Source organism: Symphalangus syndactylus, chromosome 11 (assembly GCF_028878055.3).
Source record: "Symphalangus syndactylus isolate Jambi chromosome 11, NHGRI_mSymSyn1-v2.1_pri, whole genome shotgun sequence".
NCBI classification, from domain to species: domain Eukaryota; kingdom Metazoa; phylum Chordata; class Mammalia; order Primates; family Hylobatidae; genus Symphalangus; species Symphalangus syndactylus.
In genome coordinates, this window is record NC_072433.2 from 20110729 (window position 1) to 20128748 (window position 18020).

Sequence of the window (18020 nt, forward strand, 5' to 3'; positions counted from 1 at the left end):
ACGGGAGAAATAGATTGTAGAAATACAAGTGGGGACAAAGTACAAATACCTTTAAAAGGCGGTCTAGGAGCTCAGATCCGCTTTTCACATTGGGGTCTGGGTCGGCCGCCAGCTGCAAGAGGCACAGAGGGGGAGGGACACAGAGGCGAGGGTCATGGTCGGATGCAAGACAAGGGATTTCCTGCAAATCCACAGCCGAGGCCTTGGTGCAGCCCGGAACATCTAGCAGGCCCCCCTTTCAACGAACACATTTGAGAAAGGCTGGGAAAGTGGGAGTGGGTGCCATGGAGTTGGCTGAGGAGCAGATTCAGGAAATACCCTTCTGTTCAGGGACTTCTCCCGTGACCCGCTGGGGTTCCTGTTCCCTGTCGCGACTGGGTCACAGGGTTGCTTCCTGTCAGCCTTCCCCAGGAGTTTCCAATCTTAAAGCGCTGGGTCCTCATTCCACTCCTGGAGGAGGGGACAGGGTAGCCGCCAGGCTGATACTCTAGAAACTTCCATGGCATTCTGCAGGGGCAGCAGCATTGCAGGGCTGCTCCGCGCCTGGGAGGGGAACTCCACCAGGCTGCAAGAGGCACGGAGGAGAGGATGAGCTTTTTCTAGGGCACTTATGAGCTAGACTAAGTGCGGCTCTCCCTAAAGGGGAAGTATGGTCTGGACGATGGCGTCAGCATCATCCTCTTCTACCAGGGAGGTGAGTGTTTCACAGACTATCAGTTTCTTCCCTCTACTGTGTGGCAGACTGATACTTACATCAAATGCAATCAAAATGAATTAAAAGAGAAATGAAAAAAGGTATAAATGCAAGTCCATTAAAAATGATTAGATTCAATAGACAGTTAATTGTCCCTTGCAACCACATGCTTGTTTGCTCTGCTTGCATCTGGAAAAAGGGTCCAAGGTTCCAGAAGGTCAAGTGAGGTGGGTGAACCAAGCGCAGCCCAGTGAGGAGGAGGAGGGCAGTTACCTTGCTCAGCCCGTCAAAGAGCACGTTGAAGTGGGGCAGCACAGCACCCCGGGCTACCTTGACGATGTTGTAGAGGGCCTCGCAGGCATAGTAGCGCAGCCTGCTGTCTGCATCATTGAAGCAGGTCAGCACTGGCTCAATCAGCTCCTTCAGGTAGAGCCCTGAGTCCTGCGAGGGGGCAGGAGGAGGAGAAGACAGATCAGAATGGGTCAGAGCCCAGGCCCTGCAGCCTACAGTGCCAGCTGACATCCCAGCTCCCTTGAAGGTCCTCAGGCCTTTGTGTGAGGGCTGGGCTCAAAGACCCTTCCCAAGCCTGCTTCCCAGGAGAGGGTCCATGCCTAGGGGACCAGGCTGCAAAGCCACAAAGCCAGCCTTGCTGGTCTCAGGTGTGGACAGGGTGGTAATAAAACGTAAGGTCTGCAATGCCCTGTTGGGTCTTGAGAAGGGAGGCATCTGGATGGCTTGGCCAGCGTCAAGGCCGGGACTGGTATGTCTGTCCCTTGGGTGAAAGGCCCACCTTGCCCAGTGCGATGGAGCAGGCGGCCAGGCCGATGAGGCCCCCTTTCCGGCTGTGGGGGTGCTGAGACAGGGCAAACTCCTGGGACAGGGTCTGGATCACATGCTTGATTTGCACGGTATTGTTCTGGGCCACGAACTCCCGGACCAGCCTGGAGAGAGAGGAGAGAGGGGCTGTGGGAATCAGGCTACCTCTGCTGTGGCCTCCAGGGCCTGGGGCGGCAATGAGGAAGGGAGATGACCTGTTTGGAAAGAGGAAATGGGAGACAGGCGTCTCAGGGCAGGTCTCAGTTCTGTTGCTGGCTGAGTCATGGTTGTTTCCCTATTCTGGGTCTCAGTTTCCCTTTGTGTACAATGGGATAAGGAACAGTGGTGCTATCTCACTTCTGGAAATCTGAGAGAATGCAAATCAATGTGTCACTGGGGACCAAAAAAGTGCAATGCATTATCAGCTGATCAACTGTCTTTATGCAACACTTACTCAGCTTTCCATTCGTGCATCTCAGAAATTCTCTGCGTCTGAGCGACTATTTCCAGGGACGTTGCTGGGACACATAGCTGAATCAGGCCCCAGTGTAATGGGTAAGATCCACACGCCAACAAATAATTGTAGCAAAGTGGCACCAGTGATATCACAGAAGCGAGAAAATGCAAAGGGCTTCGTCTCCTCGGGCCATCCAGGAGGGCTACAGGGAGGTGCCAGTTGAGTCAGATCTTAAAAACAGTAACAGGCACTTTCCAAGTAAAAAAAGGAAGGCAGGGCACCTCGGGCACAGGGAAGAGCCTGGCCAAGGCCACGCGAGCTGACATGGCATATCTGGGACAGGATGAGGGCTCCAACGTGTGGAAGGAGTGGCTAGAGACAGGTAAGGAAAAGATGAGCCAGTGAAAGTTTTCCAGCAAGGGATGACATGCTCAGCCCCATGTTCCAACTGGACATCTCTGGTGGTGGCTTGGAGAAGCTGGGCTGGGGCAGGCATGGGTTTGACGGGAGACTGATGCTGGGGACGTTCAGGAGAACACTGTAGCTATGGGGTAAGGAGGTCCTGAAATGTGACTGAGGCAGTGGGAAAGAGCAGCGGGGACTGTTTCTAGAATTAAATGGAAAAGCATTAATAGCTGATATAAGAGGAGAGAGGAAGGTAGGGTAGACGGTGTCCCCAGGTGTCTCCCTGGACAGCGATGCTGACGGGGAGAGGAGCAGGTCGGAGGGAGGGTGCCTTCGTGGGAAGGAGGGGCTGCTGGTCACCCAGGGAGGATGACTCCCCAGGCAGGCCCTGCCCTGAGTGGAGGAGCTGAGGGAGGCCTGGCTCCACAACAGACTAGTCTGTTTTCAGAGCCCCGTGGACACAAAGGCCAGGCCTCTGCCCTCCCAAATCTCACATGGCATGTGGTGGCAGGAGCACCCCAGATCACTGATGGAGGAGAGGCAGCTGGGGTGGTCAGGGAAGTTTTCCTGGAAGTGGGATGGAGCCGGATCTTCAAGGAGGCAGAAGGGAAAGAAACGGGCCTTCCTGGCAAAAGGAGCCCTGTTAGCAGAGGTGAGGATGCGGAAGTAGCCAACCTTGTCTGGGGCCCCAGAGAACAGAACAGCAGCGGGATGGGCTGCTGGTGGTAACTGGGGCATCTCCAGTTAGAAGAATAGATTTCATGTACCAGGGAGCTGGGCATATGAAAGACTGTCTTAAGGAGCCTGGAGATGCTTGTGAAGTGAGGACAGGAAGCGTGAGGGATGACACTGGTGGAGCCACTGAAGGTGGAAAAAGGGCAGTCTAGAGACCTCAGACTTTAAAAAGTAACTGCAGGCACTCTCTCTCCTTGCTTTGCATCCAATCATGGCAGGTATCTTGCTCACCTGTTCCACAAATGGGGTCTCAAGTTGACTTGAAGAATTTTAAGAACAGTCATGTCCAAAAGGTGTCATTAGTCTGTGTGGTTCCAGCTCAGGAGCTTTCTAATAATTAGAGCTATGACTTTCTAGTAATTAAAACCAAATGTGCTGTCCTGTGAGACAGTGAGCACTCCGGCAAAAAGGCTGCTCAAAGAGGGACCGGGCAGTGGTTTGGTAAAGATTTAATACACCCAATCATATGGAGCACTTATTATGCGACACGGACTGTTCACGCAAGAGGTGACAAAATAGGTCTCACTCTGGGCTGGTGGACGTTGGAGAGGAGATGGGTGCTTCAGGAAGGAGCTGTACAAGTGGCCTGTGAGTTGCCCCCTGCTTTCATCTTTATGGGACTGGGACTGTGGATGAACCCAGAGCCTCTGGATAGAATGTGAACTCTAGTTCATAGGCCCCAACTCTCAAAGCAGTGTACTAAGGCCTGGCAAGGATGGTTCTACGTCAACTTGTTCGGTCTCCCAAACTGGACAAACCAGCCAGGTAAGATCCAATCATCTCTCAGAGTGCCTGTCTCTAAGTATTGACAGAGACAGCCCCTTGCCAAAAGCCCTGCAGATGCTCTACCAAACAGCTGGAGCATTGGTGGTTCAGTGGTAGAATTCTCGCCTGCCACGCGGGAGGCCCGGGTTCGATTCCCGGCCAATGCAATGCAGTATTGCTTTTTCTGCCTTTTCCTGGCCAGTTTTCCTCATAGAGAGATCCTGCTAGAGGAGCCAGTCAGTCTCTCCAACTGCACCAGACCTGCAGCAGCCAAGGGTGCCCACAAATCTGGAACCACACTTCTCTGCTAAATGCACACATGAGAGCTGCTGGGTTCTCCAGAGAAGCACTCACTATGGCTGTAGAGCCATGAACTTGATGCCTTCACCTTAAGGGGACTCCTGTTGTGCTGTCCTCAGCCTTGGCCAGTCTTCCGCAGGAAGCTGGCATGAAACCTGAGAACAGTAACACAGTTTAACACAAGACTAAACGCAGAATGTGGTGGGAGGACTCAAACAGTAACACAGTTTAACACAAGACTAAACGCAGAATGCGGTGGGAGGACTCAAACAGTAACACAGTTTAACACAAGACTAAACACAGAAGGTGGTGGGAGGACTCAAACATCAGAGGGGAAAAAGCCCCCCAAAGTTTTAATATACTTTTGCTACCAAGAAAGACTCAAGCTCTAGTTTCTGTAGCAAGGTCTGAAGGCAAATCAACTGGACATGCACATCCTCCCGCTTCCTGCCTTCTCCCTCCTGCTCTGCAGCCTGAGTGTTCCATTCTTGCAACTGTGCTGATGTGGTAGCATCAGAGACTGGCTTCATATTCTGTTAATCAACTTATATGCAAGGAGGCCCAGGAATGGGGTTAAAGGGAGGTGCGCACACAGCTGCTCACATCTGGGGCATTGATGGTTCAGTGGTAGAATTCTCGCCTGCCAGGTGGGAGGCCTGGGTTCGATTCCTGGCCAATGTAGCAGCAGACCTCTTTTTAATCCTAAGAGACTGAATTTGAGATTTCACACTGCCTAAAGAATTTATAAATCCACTCTGAGAACTGAGAATGATTTGTTGCTAGTTGGATTTCAAATGCCTTTGATGAAAACACTTATTTTCCTAAATTCTGCGAAGATCTAGAACCTGGTCTCCTTGTTCTTGAAGAGTCCGGGATGTGGGATGCACCAAGGCCCGCTAAAGCAGCTATGCCTCACCGCGCCTGCCCAGACAGCCTGCCCAGGAAGCCAGGACATGTTTCCACTTGGTACAAGTTACAGCGGCACTAGGAGTGGGAGTGGGGACATCCTCGAGGCTTCAGCAAGGGGTCCAAAGGAAAGCCAACCGGCATGGCAGCGCAGGCCACCCTGGAGCCACCTCCTCTCCCGTCTCCTTGTTTCAGGTCACAAACATTCCCCGAGCAACTGGAGAGGGGACTCCTCCTGTGCGACGGCCAGTGGATGAGAGCTATTCTCTGCCCCCAAGGAGCTCTCTGCCAGGGTGGGAAGAGGAAGAAAGAAGAGAGGGCTTAAGGAATACTGTGCAAACAGAAAAAACACTTGGTAAGAAGAGTATGAGGTGAGCTGGGGCAGGCTGGAAAGAGAACGACCGGTGTCTGCTGGGCAGGGATGTACTAGGGCTCTATAAGGGTCAGCATTGTAGATGGGTTTTGAAGGATGAGTAGGTGTTCGTTCTGGAGCTGGTTAGGATGAGGCTGAACAAAGGCTCAGAGGAAGGAGGAGCAGGCATTTGGTTCGGCAGAAACAAAGGCCACAGGTGGAGGGAAAGTAGGTGACGGGGTTGGAAAAGTTGCTCCCAGTCATGGAGCGTGAGAGCATGGACACTTGGCAAAGGGACCAGCATTTAGCCACGGTGGATGTGAGGAGCTGCAGAAGACCATGAGCTCGCACGTGGTGTGAAATTTAGGAAGGGCAGTCTGCACCAGTGGGTGGTATGGGTTTGAATGGTGCTTAGGAAGCTTTGAAGAGTACGAGGAAAGTGGCTCTGATGATGGAGTGACAGCCTGCAAAAGTTAACAGGGCCTCCTGAGAGAGGCAAGGGGGATTTCTGTGCTAAGCATTCCCTCCCCACCCCCTCATCTTTGCAAAGAGCAAATGTCTTCTTGCTTGGCACCAGCCAGAAGGCCTCCCCCACCACAGTCCTACTAGGACTCAATTCAGAGCACCCCAGGCCACTACAAAAGTGACAGCCTATTCAGGCCCTGTGGCCCCAGGAACTCCAAGTTTCTACTGTTTCCACCCCTGCACTTAAGGGTAGAATATTCTTCATCTCCAGGAAAACAGGCGTCAGGCAGACAAACGATGGCTGGAGGGAAAACCATGGAACATGTCCTCACCAATATGTCAGTCTGGACAGCATCGGGCCTGGGGTCAACCCCTGGGCCACTGGCAGGAAGAATCTGTTCCACGAATCAAGCCTACCCTCCTTATCTGACACTTGGGGCAAGCAAAACAGGGCCAGGCCGACCTCTGACCTCTGCAGCCTTCCTGCTGGGCTCCCAGCACAGGCTTCTACTCCAGCCAGGCCTGCCTTCTTACTGCGCCCTGCCTGGCCCATGCTGCACCTCCCATCTGCCCACTCTCTAGAAAAGCTCCTGGTCCCTTAAACATTCTACCCAGCCCTCAAAGTTCAGCTCAAATCCAACCCCCTGCCTTTCCCGATGATCCAACAAAGTGAATGCAGAAGGACTCAGGACCCCTCATTCTGTGCCCAGCAACATGCTGTCGAATGTCAGCAGGTAAATTCCTTCTAATTCCTTCTCATGCATGATTCCTACCTCCACAACTCGTTTTTTCCTTTGAGACAGTCTCACTCTGTTGCCCAGGCTGGAGTGCAGTGGTGCGATCTCAGCTCACTGCAGCCTCTGCCTCTCGGGTTCAAGCGATCCTCCTGCCTCAACTTCCTGAGTAGCTGGAGTCACAGACACCTGCCATCACGCCTGGCTAATTTTTTCTATTTTTAGTAGAGACGGGGTTTCACCATGTTGGCCAGGCTGGTCTTGAGCTCCTGGCCTCCAGTGATCCGTCCACCTTGGCCTCCGGAAGTGCTGGGATTATAGGCATGAGCCGCCATGCCTGGACCCTCCACAACTTCTTGATAAAGTCCTTGAGGACTGGCACCACGTGTCTGCATCTCTAGCACTAGGCCTCTCTCTGAGTCCGGAACTTTGAGTGCAGTAGGTGGGGAAACACTTGTCAAGACCGGCAGGGGTGACAGGCAGCTTGAGCTGCAGGGAAAACCTGGGCAAGACCCCACACTGCCATATTGGTGACATGGGAGTGCTTTGCAAACCCAAACCTAACCTGCTGGGTTAATCAGTATTGCATCTGGACGGTCCTCACCCTCTACTCTTACAGTCCAGGTTAGCAGGAGCAAAGGGCACCATTACTAGGACCCAAAAATGCACACCAAGAAGGGCTCAGGTCACCAGAGCTGTGGCTGCTGGCCGGGGAAAGGTGCACAGGCTTGGATGACGCCTGAAGGGCAGCTGAAGGTGTGCTCTAATCCCTCGCTAGGTGCTCCAGAACTGCCCTAGTCAACCAGCCTGTGGTGTGGTCTCTACTTCACAGGGCAAGTGCAGAGACAAAAAAAGCAACTACAAGGGGAAGCAGAGTAAGTGCAGTTGAAAACCTGGGCAGCCCCAGTTCCAGGTTTAGTGTCTCTTCAAAAGACCACACTATCCCTCCTTTCATCTACAGGTTGGGAGCCAGAGGTGGGGGATCTGAGGCTGAACTAGTTTTGAAGTTAGTATCTGGCCCAGAAACTCTCATGATCACAAATCCCTGGAGACCTTTACTAATGTGAAGGGCATGGACATCGCTGTCTTACACACCAGAGCAGGGAATCCACTTCTGCTTGGTTTCCTCCAAAAAGTGCTAAAGAACCCTGGCTGGAGAGGTGTCCTCTAGAGGCTGCTCAGAGCCTGGGTTCTCAGCTGGCCAGTGGCATTGCAGGATGGCAGGAACACCCACTCCCCAGAAGATACAAGCCCCAAGGGGGACCAACATCAAGCTCTTGACGCCACCCTCAATGTCTCAAAGACTGCCACACCGACTACCTGATAGGAGAAGCAGCCACGGACACTGCAAGACACATCTGGACTTTCGTGAGCCAAGGGAGAGCCTGGGGCCATCCAGCACAGCCACAGGACCCCTTAGCTTAACTCTGTACCACAGCACGGTGACAGTCGCAGGAGACTGTCACAGGTCACACGAGGACTATTGAGTTGACCACTTCCTAAGCACTCACACTCTGCTGAGTATTCCAGGGGTCAGTTATTCCTTAGGACACCTCCTGCTGTAGCTATTATTATTTTACTCCCATCTTCCAGATCTGAAACAGTTGTAGAGAAATCAAGCCCCTTTCCTAGGGTCACGAAAGGTCTGAACCCTTGACATCTCCCAAGTCCATATCCTTTCAACTATGTCACAGTCCCTCCCTCCCATCTCCCTAAGCCACTTCAGCTGCAAACCAATTGCACCCAATTACAGATGGCAATTCCCTTGTGCAGAACTAAGGCCCCCAAGTGAAACATGGCTTTCTCTATACACTTTCACACAGTGCTCGGTCATCATCAAGGCATTCCTTCCACACACAGAGAGTACAGAGGAGGTGCCTACTTGAGATGTTTTGAAATGAGGCTCTAGCGCTGGTCTTCCGTGAACACAGGAACACAGTGAGTAACCATCAGCTGAGTACTTACTATTTGCCAGGCAACGTGCTGCATGCTTTACATACAGGGTCTAACTGAAACCTTAAAACAAGCCACCGAGTTAAGTACCATTATACCCATTTTACAATTTGTGGAAACTGAGGCTCAGAGAAGTTAAGAAATATACACAAAGTCATGGAAGTTGTAGATGATGGATCTAAAAATCAAATCTAGGCTTTTCTAACCCCAAGATCTAAAATCTTATCCACTATGTTAGACTAGCCCCTCCCCAAATAGCACAGCTACCACCAGCTGGGTGCCCACTGTGTGCCAGGCACATGATTTCATTTAACTCCAATCCCATGTCATTTGGTGACGGCCCTACGTCCCAACCTCTGTCCTAGGTGGCAGAGGTTTTAGCCACTGAACTGAGGTTCCCATGTGTTCAGAGGGAACATCCTCTGCTGTAGGTGGGTTAATCATGACAATGACTTTACAGGGCTTTTACAGAATTAGATAAACACATTCTGTGCTCTGTACTGCACATGCTCAAATAACAGTATTAGTGCAAAGTCAGAATCAGAGACAAGCTGTGATCTTATACACACAAGGTTGTGTTCATTCCATAAATGTTGGCTGGGCACCCACCAACCAACCTAGTTTGGGCCTAGGAATGAACTGATTAGAAATGAGCAGATATGACGTAGGAATGAGCATGTACTGAGCATATAGTGGATCCAACTGGTGGAAAAAACTACAAAGGAGAAGCAAGAGTCGGTGACAGCAGGAGGCTTGTTTTGATCTCAGGTGACATTAGTTGTGACCAATGAATAAGTGCTTCCCTCAGACTGTAACAAAACAGCACTAATTTAAACATTGGGGAACAATTCACATACCATAAATTCACTCTTTTAGAGTGTAGGTGTCAGCAGCCTTTTGTGTATTCACAAAGTTGTGCAACCATCACCACCATCAATTGTAGAACATTTTTTTACGATCCCCAAAAGAAACCCTGCACCCACTGGCAGTCACTCCCCATTCCCCCGAGCCCTAGGCAAGCCCGAGTCTACTTTCTGTTTCTATAGATTTGCCTATTCTGGCCATTTTATGTAAATAGAATCACACAATATGTGGCCTTTTATGGTTGGCTTCTTTCACTTAGCATAATGTTTTCAAGGCGCTTTTTTTAAAAATAAGAAATAAATAAGAAACCTGAGGCACAAACTCAAATGCTCACATGGGCCAGGCAGGAGATACGGGGGAAGCCCAGGAGGTAAAACAGGCTCTGGTTAATCTGCCAACAGGTGGCAAAGCTCTCGACGATTTGCTTTGCAGGAATGCGGGCCCCCAAAGCCACATCTCCCAAGTCCATAAGATAATCCAGAAACCTGAATTTCACTGTGAAATTTCTCAATTTAAAATACTTTGTGATCCAGGCCAAACCAAACAGGTCTGCTTGTAGGTCACAGCCCCCAGGGGCCAGCCTGTGACCCCGGGATTAAACAATTTAAACAGGGTCCCACTGCTGATAAACAGCCAAGCTGGGTGGAATTCTGACCCGCACTCCAAAAATTACCTTGAGCCACTGGGTAATAAATACAGTTATGTGCCACATAAGGACATTTTGGTCAACAACAGACTGCATATTCCACAGTGGTCCCGTAAGATGATAATGTTATATTTTTTACTATACTATTTCTATGTTCAGATATATCGGGGTACACACATACCACTGTGTTACAATTGCCTAATTATTCAGCAGTCACATGCTGTGCAGGTTTGTAGACTAGGGACAATAGGCTGTACCATATAGCCTGGTGTGCGGCAGACTGCACCATCTAGGTTTGTGTGAGTAACTCTATGTTGTTCACACAATGACGAAATTGCCCAACAACACACTTCTCAGAATGCAACCCCCTGAGCAGTGGCTCACACCTGTAATTCCAGCACTTTGGGAGGCTGAGGCGGGTGGATCACGAGGTCAGGAGATGGAGACCATCCTGTCTAACGTGGTGAAACCCCATCTCTACTAAAACTACAAAAAAAAAAAAAAAAACCCAAAATTAGCCGGGCGTTGTGGCGGGTGCCTGTACTTCCAGCTACTAGGGAGGCTGAGGCAGGAGAATGGCATGAACCTGAGAGGCGGAGTTTGCAGTTAGCCGTGATCACACCACTGCACTCCAGCCTGGGCGACAGAGCGAGACTCTGTCTCAAAAAAAAAAAAAAAAAAGAAAAAAAGAATGCATCCCTCTGAAGCGATGCATGACTCTGGCACCTTCCCCACAGAGGTGGTAGGCTCCGAAGAACCAGGTCAACCTTCACCTGTTCAACTTTCACCTGTTCACAGAGCTCCAGGGACTCGCCTCCCCGACAGCCAGCAGGCAGGGAGGTGTGATTCAGGAGCTCTGCTCCCAGCAGCCCTCCCTGGGGCTTTGGGCTGTCAGGGAGCATGGCCTGAGCCACCTAGCAGGACAGTTACATTTGCCGGCTTTTGAACTCAAAGTTCAAAGACAAGATCAGGTGTGTTCAGAGAGGTACGACCACAGACGGAACTCAAAGCTCAGGACCACTAGAGACTTGACCATGAATAGCGCTGTCTCTCCCAGCCAGCAGTGAGACAGTGGGGGCCCTGCCTCCACGACGCCTGGCAGAGCGAGCACCCACCACACTGATCTGAGTGCCTGCTAGCATTTCTCCCCGACACCAGACTCTTCTGGGAAGACAGCCTGGCATCTTCCCACCCTTTTCATTACGACTGATCAATGACCATACTAAAATTGAAAACCCACAAAACTGGCAACAGCCATGATAAAAATCCTAACCTGACTGCCTTATCCTATAGGAAATTGTGTGGTCCTGTGGGAATAAGGTTGTAGGGGCAAAAGTTCTCCAGAACTTTGCACAACTGGCTCCCAACATTTAGACAGTTAGTGTGGTCACCTAACACCACACTCGTGGTCTTAAGATTCTGGATCCGGGGGTCCTTCAGCTGAGGCAAGCATCCATCTCTGCATTTTTAGTGTCTGGGAAGCCTGTCATGATGATACAATCCCCTCTTATTAGTGGTTTTAAAGCCTCACTGGAACACCATAGGCAGGACTGGCTCTGTCACCTGAGCTCTGGAGAACTGAAAGTGGCAGCTAAAACCACCGTGGAGAATTTCAAGTATGAAATTCCTTTTATTATAAGTATGTCCCCTTTTTGGTAGGGAAAACCAGTCATGCAGTGGGGACGTCTTCTGAGACACATGAACCTGAGTTTTCTTGCTAGGTTCTAGCTGTGAAACCATGGGAAGATTACTTAACCTCAAGGAGCCTGTTTCCTCATCTGTGAAACAGGGTAACACCACCACGCTCATAGGGCAGCCATGCAAAATAAATGGGGTAAGGGGTATACGATAGCCAAACCAAAGAAAGCTTTTCTAGATCCTCCCAACCATCCCAAATGGGGCAGACAGCACTTTATATACGTGCACTCCCAGGCTTCACTATGATCACTGTGATGGACTGAAGAGTCCTCCAACCCCCAGATTCACATATTGAAGTTCTGATCCACAGTGTGATTGGATTTGGAGAGAGGGCCTATAAGGAAGTAATTAAGGTTAAAAGAGGTCATAAGGGTGGGGCCCTTGATTCCATATGATCAGTGTCCTCATAAGAGGAGACACCAGGCTGGGGCAGTGGCTTGTGCCTGTAATCCCAGCACTTTGGGAGGCCACAGTGGGAAGATCGTTTCAGCTTAGGAGTTCAAGACCAGCCTGGGCAACACAGTGAGACCCCCATCTCTGTAAAATAAATTAAAAAATTAAAAAAATTCAAGAACAACGCATATGTTACTATGGGTCTTACTGAGCTAAAATCAAGATGTTGACAGGCTATGTTATTTTCTGAAGCTCTAGGGGAAAATCCATTTTCTTGCCAGCTTCTAGAGGCCGCCAGCATTCCTTGGCTGGTGGTTCCCTTCCATCTTCAAAGCCAGTGATGACTGGGTAAGTTTTCTCACATCACATCACTCTGACACTGACTCTTCTCGTTAGGGTTACACTGGGCCCACCTCGATAATCCAGGATAATCTCTCTATTTTTAAGGTTAGTGATTAGCAACCTTAATTCCCCCTTGCTGTGTAACATAACATATTCACAGGCTCTAGGGATTAGGGTGGGGCAAATATGGGAAGCTATCATTCCCCCTACCAAAAAGTGGTAAGAGCAGTACTGACAGATGACAACTATGTGATATACATATGTTAGAAATAATTAGGGCAATTATGTAACAGTTCTCTCTCTATATATACAGTTTATAACAATTACAATGTGCCCACTACTACACTAAGTACTTGATATGGTTTGGATCTGTGTCCCCACCGAATCTCTTGTTGAACTATAGTTCCCAGTGTTGGAGATGGGGCCTGGTGGAGGTGGCTGGGTCGTGGGGGTGGATTTCTCCCACAATGATGAATGGCCTAGCACCATCTTCTTGGTGCTGTTCTTGTGATAGTGAGTGAGTTCTCAAGAGATCTGGTTGTTTGAAAGTGTGCAGCACCTCCCTGCTCACTCTCTTTTGCTCCTGCTCCCGTCATGTGGGACGCCTTGCTCCCTCTTTGCCCTCCATCATGATTGGAAGCGTCCTGAGGCCCCACCAGAAGCAGAAGCTGCTATGCTTTCTGTACAGCTTGCAGAACCGTGAGCCAAATAAATCTGTTTTCTTTATAAATTACCCAGTCTCAGGTATTTGTTTATAGCAGAGCAAGAACAGACTAACACAGCACTTTACAACATTAGCTCAAACAACTCTATGCATATTATTATTCTTTGCATTTTACAGATGAAGAAATTGAGGCACAGAGGTTAATTAGCTTGCTCAGGGTCACCTAGCCAGTAAATGGGAGCTTGAACCCCAGTTCCAGAGCCTGCTCTTAAACACCATGCCAGGCAGCCTCTCAGGAAATAGGGTATCTTAAAGGGGCCACTTACCTAAGAACAGGACTAAGCACTTTCATTTAGGGAGCACGTGAACTGACTCATTTACACTACACAGATAACTGCCAATATACGGAGTCTTCTTTTATTGGGCGTCTGCAGTCTGATTAATGAGAGATTAATTAATAGTCTGTGTTTACTGAGGGTCACTTTGACCAGGCCAAATGAAGAATATATTAAAACATACAATATCCTATGTGTACTTGACACATAGAAAGTGCTCAGACAAGCAAAATGCTGGTGAAGCACAGATAAATAAATCAGTATCTGTCTCTAAGCAATTTGTGAAACATATGTTCTGAGGAAGGCATCGAACTAACCAGCCATTCTTCATTCTAAGCATGACTGGAGAAGGCTGGAAACAGATGAGAGGGTCTTTGAGGCCAGTGCTTCTCAAACTTTAATGTGCACACAAATCACCCAGGGATCTTGTTAAAATGCAGATTCTGATTCCATAGGTCTGGAGCAAAGCTGCAGAGCCTCTAACAAGCTCCCAGGTGATCCTGATGCTGCTGTCTGTAGGCCACACTCTTGGGCAGCAAGGTCTTGAGCCTGCAATGTTATTTCCTCACCGAAAATGTATGGTCATTCATTTATTTGGACACCAACTGTCAAGTGCTGCCAGGCTAAGTGCTAAGGATAAACAAAACAGATACAGAAACAGAACTCTCTGCTCTTAAGGAGTTCACAGTCCAGTTAAGGCACTGGTGAGTTTCTCTAAATTCCACAAATCAAGGGCAATGTCCAGTACAAAATGAACTCGATCAAAGACAAAACCCTTACAGAATTGTCTGCAGAGTGAGAACAGATACTCAGGTTGTGCTGGAAGCAACAATAATGTTGAGATGAATACCTCCCTCTTCAAGGACTCAACAGATGACTCAAGCTATAATAAAACCGGACACTCCTGAGAAGCAGAGTGGGTGAGGGATGAAACTAGGTGTCAAGGCAACTTCAAACCCAACAAAACCCCACGGACATGGAACCATGCCTATATATCATCTCTGGGTCCCTCTATTCAGTATGGCAATGTGCAATAAGACTTCGTAGCATTCGTGAGAGTCAGGTATAAACAAAAAGCTATATAAAAGGAGCAGCCAAGAAAGTGGTGTCTGATGAGAGAAACAGCTAGATGGTTGTGGACACACTGAGTATGAGAGCTGAATGGAGGCAGGGTGGGGGGTTTCTTATCAAGGTCCAAACCCTTTAGTTTAGGAGGAAACTAAAATCCAAAGCAACATTTGGATTGCAAGCAGCACTTCTCAACCGGGACAATTTTGCTCCTTCAGGGGACATTTGGCAATGTCTGAAGACATTTTTGATTGTTACAACGGATGGAGTGCTACTGGCATCCAGTGGGAAGAGGTCAGAGACGCTGCTAAAAATCCTGCAAGGCACAGGACAGCCCACTACAACCAAAAATCATCTGCCCCAAAATGTGAATGGTGCAGAGGCTGAGAAACCCTGAGTCAAGGACTTTGCCCCACGTTAATGAATGAATGTCACACCACGGAATAGATTAGAGCAGGGCAACAGAGCATTCTGCAATGATGGAAACAGTCTATAATCTATGCTGCCCAATATAGTAGCCAATAGCTACATGTGGCTCTTGAACACTTGAAATACAGGTAGTGTGGCTGAAAACTAAAGTTTAATCTTTAATAATTTAAATTTATAACAGCTACGCATGGCCAACGGCTACTCTACTGGACAGAACAGAACTACAATTCACCTCTTCTGACTCCCAGACTGGTATTCTTCCAGTTTCACAGCCTGCTTCGTTCCACTTTTCTGAAATCACTCACTCACTTGACTTTAACACTAAAATTTGACTGGGAAAAAACCCACAAAAGTAAAATAATACTGCAGAAAAAAAAATAAAAAAACAAAACATCCCCAGTTAAACTTTCGCTGTTTTGTACATTGGGAAATAAAGTAAAATATCAGATCATTGTTACTCATACATGTAACAAGACTGCAGAAGCAAAAAAGGTCAAATTATTTCTACTTCCACTTGCAGGGAACGGTGCTATAACACAGATAAAACAAACAACTCTCTGAGCCTTGAGATCACGAGGTTTCCGACCTGATTTCTCTACTTGGTCACTAACAATCTCCTTCACTTCTCAGAAGCTGGGTAAGAAACTAGGCTGGTCAGCATCACCTGCAAATTCTCCGGCTTCTGACTTTTCTCCCACCACAGAGACAACTCTCTGATCTGCTGGTTTGGGTGGCACCGCACCGAAGACTCACCATGTGCCATGCACTGTGCAAAGCACTACCCATACATGATGTCACTTCACTCTCATTGCAGCCCTTCATGGCACCGGGAGGTTAAAAAGCTGGGACCAAATCACACAGCCAGTCAGGAGTAAAGCGGGGACTCCCAGATATGGCTCCCAACCTGCTCTTAAATACTGCGCTAAGGTAAGGGCCTAAAAGCTGGGAAAGTAACCCTGGCTGGGAAGGCGTGAGGAGTCCCCCTGGGGAGCAGAGCAGTCAGGGGCTGCATAGCCAGGGAGGGGTCCTGGCGGCTCTTACTTCTCGATCTCCAGCGCTGCCACCTTCCGCTTTTCGTACAGCTTGTCATTGAGGGCGCGCACGATGTTAGGCGTGAGCGGCGCGAAATCCTTCTCGGGGTTCATGGTGGCAGCTGGGGGAGCCTCGCGACTCCTTAGCCCGCGGCTGCCGGGGCCGCGCCGGGGCCAGGGGAGTCTGCAGCTCCGCTCTGCCCCCGGCGCCGGCGCATGGACCACGCCGCTCTAGGCTTGCCTGCCACGCTCCGCCGCCTCGCCCTGGAACCCGGGCCCAGACCCCGCTCCAGCACACCTGACCCTGGCCGCCTAACAACTCCCGCCCGGCACTAGCGGCACTCACGGGACAGCGGCCATGTTACTCGGGTCACATGACTCTACAGCACTTCCGCCTTCCGTCGCGAGGACCCGCCCCCCGCCAGCCACGCCCCCACCGCAGGTCGCAGGTGGATTAGCCACGCCCTCGCAAGGCTCCACCCACACTGCCCACACTATCGCGCTGCGCACACTATCGCGCTGCGCACACTATCGCGCTGCGCGCCAGGTAGCTGCAGTGTGGTTTGAGACGTGCTTTATTTAATGGGTGTGTAGCTCACGCCTAATTGACGGCACGTGGTGGGCTTCTGTAAACGTTCGTAAGACCAAATGGGTTCCTGGAGTCTGATTCACTTAACATAATTTATTCAATACTCACCGAATTCACTAGTTCATTCAGTAGTTGGTCACTTACCAATTTCCTAGATACGGACGTTTCCCTAACTGCAGTAACACTGTCATCACTTTCACCATATTCTAGCCACTTGTATTATCTATTTAACGTTTTCCTCAAATCAACTCACTTAAAAAAATACCTTAAATCTCTTTTAGCTTTGCTTATGCCCTAAAATCATGAGTTTGAATAGGTATATTTTTTCTAAGACATATCAAAATAAATTCTCAATTAAAAATGGCACTACCTGTCTACCACCTAAGATCTCAGGTACCAATAGTGTCTGTCACTCCACCATTTGGGGGTGTGTTTACCATGCTCTGATGCCTAGGAGGGCTGGTTACAGAGAGAAAGGCCCCAGATCTGCTGAGAGCGGGTCTCTAGATGGGTCCCCTGGAAAGCAGCCCCTTCAGATGCTTTGGGAATCACATTACATGGTGAAACAGAAATCCCAACTATGTGGCAAGATATTTAAAAGCAATTTATGGCCGGAGTGTGGTAAACATGCAGTTAACAGGGAGGTGCATCAGCCTTTCCTATCATAAGCTTTCAGAGTCAACAGGGACTTAGAACAAGGGCTGGATTACAGTGGAGCTCAAAGAATAACAGTTTCAGAATGCATGGTGATACTTTTTTTAATGAATGAAAAGTGCATACATAGGCCTTATAACAATCTTGAAAATGGAGTATTTTCCTCAACAGAAACAGGGACACAATGAGTAAAGGGCAAAGGTAGGCAGAATTCCAGGATGACCTCCAATATTCCCACCCCTTCGTGTTCATGCCCTGTATTATCCCCTTTCAGTGTGAATAAGACTTGTAAATATGATGGGCTGTGCATCACTCACATGATTATATTATGTAATATTGCAGAAGAGATTTTGCAGATGTAATTAAGGTCCCTAATCAGCAGACATTGAATTAATAAAAAGAGAGATTAACTTGGGTGGGCCTGACTGAATCAAGTGAGTACTTAAAAGAGATTAGAAGAAATTTGAAGTGGAAGAGAGACTCTCCCGTAAGGACTTTAGTCATATGGCCGCAAGGGAATGAATTTTGCCAACACATTGAGGGAAGGTCCTTGGAAGCAGATCTTTCCCTAGTTGAGCCTCCTGATGAGGATGCAGCTGGCCAGCACCTTGATTTCAGCCTTGTGGAACCCTGAGCTGAGAATCCAGTTCACACTGGGCTCTCAACCCATGGAAACTGTGAGATAATAAATTTGTGTTGTTTTGCTCTCCTAGTTTTGTGGTAAT

At 49.1% G+C, this 18020-nt stretch overlaps 1 protein-coding gene and 1 non-coding gene across 3 annotated transcripts in view; one reads left to right on the plus strand and one right to left on the minus strand.

Annotated features, from left to right (window-relative positions):
* VAC14 (VAC14 component of PIKFYVE complex) overlaps positions 1 to 16472 on the minus strand; it is a 113637-nt gene extending 97165 nt beyond the window's left edge. Inside the window, exons 1-4 of one of the 2 annotated variants that reach the window (XM_055297970.2) lie at positions 16063 to 16472; positions 1485 to 1635; positions 968 to 1135; positions 50 to 112 (exon numbers count right to left, since the gene is read on the minus strand). In XM_055297970.2, the coding sequence (XP_055153945.1) occupies positions 50 to 112; positions 968 to 1135; positions 1485 to 1635; positions 16063 to 16166 (486 nt within the window). In that variant the 5' untranslated portion in view covers positions 16167 to 16472. The remainder of the gene's footprint in view (positions 1 to 49; positions 113 to 967; positions 1136 to 1484; positions 1636 to 16062) is intronic. The other variant, XM_063611592.1, reaches the window with a different exon arrangement.
* On the plus strand, positions 3969 to 4039 carry TRNAG-GCC (transfer RNA glycine (anticodon GCC)). Its single transcript has one exon. It is a non-coding gene; the product is annotated as a tRNA-Gly (tRNA).
* Positions 16473 to 18020: the final 1548 nt, after the last annotated feature.